The sequence below is a fragment of the Triplophysa dalaica genome, chromosome 24 (genome assembly GCF_015846415.1).
Source record: "Triplophysa dalaica isolate WHDGS20190420 chromosome 24, ASM1584641v1, whole genome shotgun sequence".
Lineage (NCBI taxonomy): Eukaryota > Metazoa > Chordata > Actinopteri > Cypriniformes > Nemacheilidae > Triplophysa > Triplophysa dalaica.
In genome coordinates this window covers 9,364,190-9,371,653 of record NC_079565.1, presented here as the reverse complement: position 1 = coordinate 9,371,653, position 7,464 = coordinate 9,364,190, and the positions used below count along the sequence as shown (strand labels likewise).

General features: G+C 38.0%; 1 protein-coding gene across 3 annotated transcripts in view; it reads left to right on the top strand.

Moving 5' to 3' along the window:
- The first annotated feature begins 104 nt into the window (after nucleotides 1–104).
- The window catches only part of grm8b (glutamate receptor, metabotropic 8b), a 127,478-nt gene continuing 120,118 nt past the window's right edge, over nucleotides 105–7,464 (top strand). For 2 of the 3 annotated variants that reach the window (XM_056739852.1, XM_056739850.1), the window contains exons 1-2: nucleotides 105–170; nucleotides 2,353–3,146. In XM_056739852.1, coding sequence (XP_056595830.1) covers nucleotides 2,640–3,146 — 507 coding nt within the window. In that variant the 5' untranslated portion in view covers nucleotides 105–170; nucleotides 2,353–2,639. Of the gene's footprint in view, nucleotides 171–1,376; nucleotides 1,440–2,352; nucleotides 3,147–7,464 lie in introns of those variants that run through there. The other variant, XM_056739851.1, reaches the window with a different exon arrangement.

Below are 7,464 nucleotides of genomic sequence, written 5' to 3'. Positions count from 1 at the left end.
CTTCAAGATTTGTCACGTGATATCCATAAATGGCGAGGGAACATAGGAAGCGTGCTCCCTGGTTTTTGCGGTGCATTGTGGGAATTTTTAGGGATCGAACGTTTCAGTGTGCTGAGACCCTCAAAATGGCCGACTCCCTGGACAGTGCCCTGCCTACTGAACAGTGTTGGGTAAGTTACTCTGAAAAAGTAATTAATTACTAGTTACTCATTACATATTCAATAGTGTAATTGGATTACTGTCCAAATTACTCTGTCCAAAAAGTATTTAGTTACTCATTACTAATTACTTTCTATATCCTACATCGACCTTGATTAGTTAAGTGTTTTAAGGATAGACATGAAACGGCTTATTTAATTCATTCAAATAAATAATATTATTAACTGACCAAAGTATTACAAATGTGAGCACAGATTTTAAAGTAAGACTTTGAATTTTGATGTCAATTACACTATTGAACACGCATATATTTCACAAAGTATTTAGTTTAAGTACATCAAAAGTAACTGTAATAATTACAGAAAACATACGAGTAATCCCTTACTTTACTTTTTCAAGGGAAAAGTTATTAAAATACAGTAACTAATTACTTAGTAACTAGTTACACCCAACACTGCTACTGAACAAGGGAGCTGATCGAGACACAGAAAATACTAAACATAGAAAATCATTTGAAAACACTCTCGGTTCGGACGTTGGTGTAAAAACATATTTAGTTCAGACTTGAAAATGTAAAACTCTTTTGACTTCGATTTCTCTTTTGACTTCGGTTTCTGCTCAAAACGCCGCGGTAGTTTGCCAAAGATAGCAAATTCTTTTGATGTTTACATTTTATGTTTACGTGAGATCATGTTTGATAGAAGACTTTAGCAATAAGTAACAATAAAAAACGTACATTTTATTCAATGTTTAAATGTAAGCTGACCTAAAAGGTAAGGTGTTCTACAGCTTGATTTAAAGATGTAGCTGCACCTTGTGCACTCTAGATGGCGCAATTGAATAATCAGACCGGTGCCTGTTGAAACCGTCTGACATCTTCACGCAAACGTGCAGCTGTCAAACTAACACTGATCTGTCTGCATACCGTTGTGCTTATTCCAGTAACAACGCTTATGTAGATTTGCCACAGCCACAAATTTAAAGGCCCGCACGTGGACGCATTTCAAATGAGAAATGCTCATTTGATGTAGTTCTGCCAAAATGTCTTTTAATAAATGAACTCGTTATCCGCAATTATTAAACTCCAGTTTGACTCGACGCGGTTCAGCATGAAGAAAGCGTCCAAATTGTCAGACCAATCATGACAGAGTGGGAGTATTTGCGCGATGCTCGTGAGCTCCGGGTCCCTCTCGCGCGCCGTCCCTCCCAGCAGCATCAAAGCGTCAAGCGATCAGCGCACGAGCGAGCGGCAAAAGAGAGAGGAGCGCAGCCACCTGCAGGTATGCCAGCGTTTATCTTGTTATTTTCATTTCTTTTCGCCTACGACGCATTATTCTGTAATATGTTTTTGTGGTTGTTTAATTGTTGCTATGCAGTTTGAAAGCCACTGTAGTTTTAAATATTTCTAGCTGATGCGCTTTTTTGATAAATGATGCGTTTTATAGATATTGCACGAGTATGAAGAACATCTTTTGCGCCTTTCTGTCAGTCAAAATGTTAAAAAGTTTCATGCATTAACAGCAGTGACATGAAGAATGTGTGTAAAGCTATTTCTTCATCCCAAGAAAGGGACACCGACCACAATCTGTGCACTGATGCGTTTTTGTGAGTTCTTACGCAACATCCCTGACTGCTCGTTTGCTTTGACTTTTTTCAGTTCATAATTGTCAAGCATAATAAAGCAAGAAAATCGTATTTGCAATAGTGTAGTTGCAGGAGTGAATAAGAATACAGAACTGTAAATGTGCGCATTCATGTAATTCGAATAATCCATTTAAATTGACTGGAAAGATCTGCTTTAAACTCTGTTTTGTCAGTTTTATTGTGTTTTATACCGGACTCAATTGAAGCCATTAAGCGCTGATAGAGAGGCGATCTATGCAAGATTTCATTTGAGTTGTCTAAGGTTTAGGGAGGAATTGATTGGCAACAAAGCATTTGCGCGTGCATGTGTCCATCCCTGCCTAAAATGACACATTTGATCACATTTTCAAAAATTGTATTTCTTCAGAAACACATGCATGCTTTAAATGCAAATTGTCTGATTTATTTCAGCAAATAAACATATGGGTCGTGTCACTTTTTTTCACACTATAGATGTGCCACGCTGTGCTGCATGTGTGTGTTCTAATAAATAATGTGCCTGTTCTTTGCTTATGAAAGCATCTTCCTCTGCTGTTCCCTCTCACACAGGATTCAAATGTGCTGTAATTGAGGAGCCTAGCGACTATGGGATTACTTGAAATCCACCATCCTCGTTCATAAAGCACCTTTTTACCTTTAGCCTCCGAAATCCCAACCCTACAAATCTAATGTTCTTATCCGATTCCAGCATTTGGTACACGGTGGCTCCAGTGAAGAGCACTGATGACCTGCTTCACTCAATGCTTCCAGCCGGCTTCCCCCCATATTAACTGTACGACATACTGCTATCCCATCGCTCCTTGCTCTTTCGGTTGCACCCATAGCCTTATGCCGCCATGGTGAGGGCCTTAGCATGGTATGGCGGTTTTCTTTTGCTGACGGCGCTGACCGGTTCTGTCGGCCAGCGTGCCGATCCCCTGACGCTCCCCGCCCCTGAATATGCCCATTCTGTACGACTGGATGGCGACATCATCCTGGGTGGTCTTTTCCCGGTGCACGCACGAGGCGAGCGGGGCGCCCCCTGTGGGGAATTGAAGAAGGAGAAGGGGATTCACAGGTTGGAGGCCATGCTCTTTGCCATCGACCTCATTAACAAAGACCCCGACCTGCTGCCCAACGTAACGCTGGGGGCGCGCATCTTGGACACCTGCTCACGTGACACCTACGCGTTGGAGCAATCGCTTACGTTTGTGCAAGCGCTCATCGAACGCGATTCTTCAGATGTGCGATGCGCTAGTGGCGAGCTGCCCATTTTTGCCAAGCCGGACAAGATCGTTGGTGTGATAGGTGCCGCGGCTAGCTCCGTATCCATCATGGTGGCCAACATCCTACGCCTGTTTAAGGTAATTTTGTTGAATGCTACGCTACGAATGTTTAGGAAACCTTGTAAAGTTGCACTCAGTAATTTTTATACTCTTAAAAATGCAAATAGGAACATTAATATGTCGCAGCTGTTTTTCTGATACCTCGTATCTCCATATTTTGTGATTTTTTTTTTTTGTCATAAATCATTATTATTAGTTACTCCTTATGTTTGCCACTGGATTTTGCAAATATCTAACCAATAAAAAGTAAGCTATTAAAAGTTTTTTCACTTTTCACTTTCCATTTCCTGAAAATCATCGAATTCGGACGGTTTTGGAAGGACAGCGACAATATGTTTATGTATGTACATTCACATGTGACTTCTCATATCAGAAATCTAAGTCTTTTTATTTATTATTTGTTATTTCTTTATTTGGTTTAAATTTTTATTTTGTTTTATTTGTATGTTTTTACATGGAGCGGGTCATGTCATGGGGTGCTATAAGATCACATGACCAGTCAAATACTACTCACTTTATCTGGGGAAACTCATCTACTATTGAACACTTTGCTTACAAAATGAATGTCATCGGTAACGGGGGAATCTTTCATCTGTGCCAAAAGAGTTTCACTTCTAAGCCAAAGCTCAAGCTTTTTGGCAGCTCATTCCTGACTTTTGTTGGTTGTAGTTGCCTGCAATAGCATCTCTTCCAAAAGCTAATCGATAATCACTTGAGTCTCTTAAACAGTAAACAGGGATCAGCTCATAAATATAAATAAATAAAATATTTCAGACTTTTCCGACAGGTCGCCAATAGCATTTAATGCAGGATCTGAAAATGTTTCCGGATCCTCCTTCCTAAACTGATTATTATTTCTGTCAGTTTGGCTGTGCATAAATTCTCCTTTTGGTTCTTAAAAATCCTTCCACTGGGTTATCTTGTGTTTCATGTCTCATTAATAATTGAGCATCTGTTACAGATGCTAAATATAAACGGCTTGTAATTGGATCAAAGAATTGGTGTCGTATTTATCCCATGAAGGAATTCACCTTTTCAACTGCAAAGAAATCAGACACAAGCCATGACTGCTGAATAGAAGCTTGTGTTTTAAAAGAAAGAAGATTGTTTGTTATGAGGTCGTGTTTTTAGTATTCATAGAGTTTGTCGCTAATCTGATCAGTGGATTGTGTTTGCTGGATGACTACATAGAAAACATTGGCGAGCTGGTTGCATGTAATTCATTACACAGATCTTGTGAAATGTCCGGCTCAGTCAGCAACAGCGTAACATGCTCATACAGGGACTTCACCAGGTCGTCTCTGATTGGCTGCTGCATTTTTCTCCACCTTGCACATCCGTCATTTAACTCAGATATTGATTGTGTTTTTATTTCTTTTTATGGTCTAAAAAACTCACAGATCACTTTAAGCTGATGTGGTTGATGCTTCATTCACTTCAATGTGAGCGAACGGAAATCATCCGATTAGGAAATTTTAGAGCGTACCTGACAAAGTAGAAAGTGTGTAATTGGATGACGGTCCCCAAAATTCTACCTTATCGTCTTTTCAGCTTCTTCCCTGCATTGATCTGCAGTGACTGGATGTTTGAAAGCGATACTTGCCTGGAAGTCTCGTTGAGGAGTCACGTGATAGAAGCCATCGAGTTGGATGTGGTATGGATTGATTGTAGCTCAAGGTTGCAGATAAGAGGACGTTTGGTGTCTATTGGGCACAAAGAGGATTTCAGATGTAAAAAAAACCAAATGATTTTTATAATGTAAGTAGTTAGACAGTTGTAACATGAGCAACAAGGAGACAAAAGATTACAAGTGTGCTTGAGGGAGACAGAGACTAAGCGTGTGAGATTACCTCCGTCTGATATGTCCGTTGAGTAAATCAATAACTTTGTCATCATATAATTTTATCGGTCAGTGTGGTAGAGTGATACAAAACTGTAAAGAGTCCCAGTCCAGAATCAAGAACCAGAACTACTGTAACTGGTATAATGAAAGATTTATTGAGTAAAGATGGATTACATATTTCCCAACACTTAGGGGCGGTTGCACGAACAAGTTTTAAAACTAGTCCCAGACTAATTTAAATGTTAAAGGTGTCTTGATCACAACTAAGACTGACATAACTTTAAAAAGATAATCGTTTTTGCAAACCAGAAATGTTTTTTGTAAGGTATTTTTTTTAAATAACTTAAATATCCAAATTTAACTAAGGCCTAGTCCTGGTTTAAGATAACCCCTGCCCGGGAAACCACTCCATAACGTTCAATCACAACTCACTTGGGCTCAGTAAAAAAAACACTTTCACAGGCAGATAAAGAGGAAAGTTAAGAATAAATCAAACTGTCACACCGCCATGTATATTTTAGCAGCTCTTCGGTTGAGAGGTGTGAAATATTTTCATGAATATTTCATGAAATGGAAGAATTGAGGAGACATTTCTGATAAAGACTTTGTACTGGTCTCCGTAGTGGCAGAGCGTGTCCAGCAGAGGTATCGCCTGCCCCATTCATCTAGCTTTTAACAAAGATGTGGAACTGTAGACATTAACCGCTGTAGACCTGAGATCACAGCCAAGACCAGTACTGACAAAGGTGATGTTGAGGATAATGGTGGTATGTGTTTAAAAGAAATTAAACATCTAAGGTTTAAAGTGAAAACATTAAAGCATTTGTGTGGTTTTGTTGACTTGAAGTTACTGTTAACACTGTAAAGATAATTCTAAACATCTACATTTTTCAGTTGGCTGTAAATGTTAGGAAGGAACAGACTTGCACAAGTGATGACTTGCAAATGTGCCAATTAAAAGAATTGAGATGTTACCAGTCACTAGAAAAATTTGAGTTGGAGCCAGAATTTTTTTATAGTGAAGCTATAGGATAGAAAATAGGGATGCACGATAAATTATCGGCCATATCGGTATCGGCTGATAAATTGTCTTTTTTTAATGTAATCAGTATCGGCCGATCATAAAATTGATGCCGATATATTAAAGCTGATAAAATCTTAAATCATTTCCTCTGGTTAAACTACTTCATCTGCACACTGCTCGCAGTTAAAATACATTATAGTACTGTCTTGATCATTCACTTACGCTTTTATCAAAACTTTGCTGATGTTGGAATATACAGTATTTAGGAGGTGTATATTTATAATTTCAATGTGTAAATTATACGTTAAATTATACGTATATTGTTTGAATCAGACTGCTGTCTGAATGCTTTCTGTCACGAGACCTGTTAGACATGTGGCCATTGAAAACATTTTTCTGGAAGAACATCTATAATTTGTTTATTAAATATACCAGAAAAGTTTGAAGGTTAAAGAATCGTTAACTAGTGTAAGTGGTCTTGGTACATGATTTTCTGGGGGAAAAGAGAATTAATGGTTACCTTGTTTTTTGTGGATGTTTTTAATTAAAAGCAGTTGTCCACCTTTTACCTTCTGTTTCAGTCTTAAGGAATTTTATATTAATATTTAGATACGATATATCGGTTATCGGTTTTCAATGTTAAAGATTTATCGGTGATTGTTGTAGGCCAAAATTTACATATCGGTGCATCCCTAATAGAAATATAAGAAAGTAATGTTTTTCAACATCACAGTTTTGTAACTTTGATACCAACAAAGACAAACAGAAAGCAAATGGAGTGCTTAAGACTAGAGAAAGATTTATAGATGTTTCTGTGCTCAGATATGCCAAGACAAACAGTATCTCTTTTATCTGTTCGAAAGGGGAACAGTATCCATATTTAGGATAAATTTAATGTGTATATATTGATATGTATGTATATACATATATTATGCAATTAATATTGTGATGCATGGAAGAAATTTCCAATCCGACGTATACCTTTGGGTGGCTTTGTGATTATCATATGCCACACTGAGTTCATCCATCTGAGGTATTTTGAATGGCAATTGCCTCATTGGCATATTAACTTGAAATCATGCGTGCCAGGTCATTCCAACGCATTATACGCAAGAAGTCACCTAATCAAAAACAGTTTGTGCAGCCCACTTTTTTAAGGTTGCTTTGCTATTCCCAGGATATAATCTCCTTTTGTTGGTTCCAGTGTTAATATTTCAATTTTTCTCATTTCAATCCAAGCAATAATGTCTCTTGTAATAAGGTGTGCTGATGTAACTGTTTCATGTCTGAATGGGCTTAATAAACAACAAGGTGAAATAACCACATTCTCAAAGAAAAAATTAGTCCTAAATCTCAGCATTTATGTTTATCATCTAAACAAACTTGTGAATCGTCTCAATACAAACAAAACGGGAATTGACCTGTTGGTGCAAAATCAAATCCATCAGGCTTCAATATCGTGAATCGTG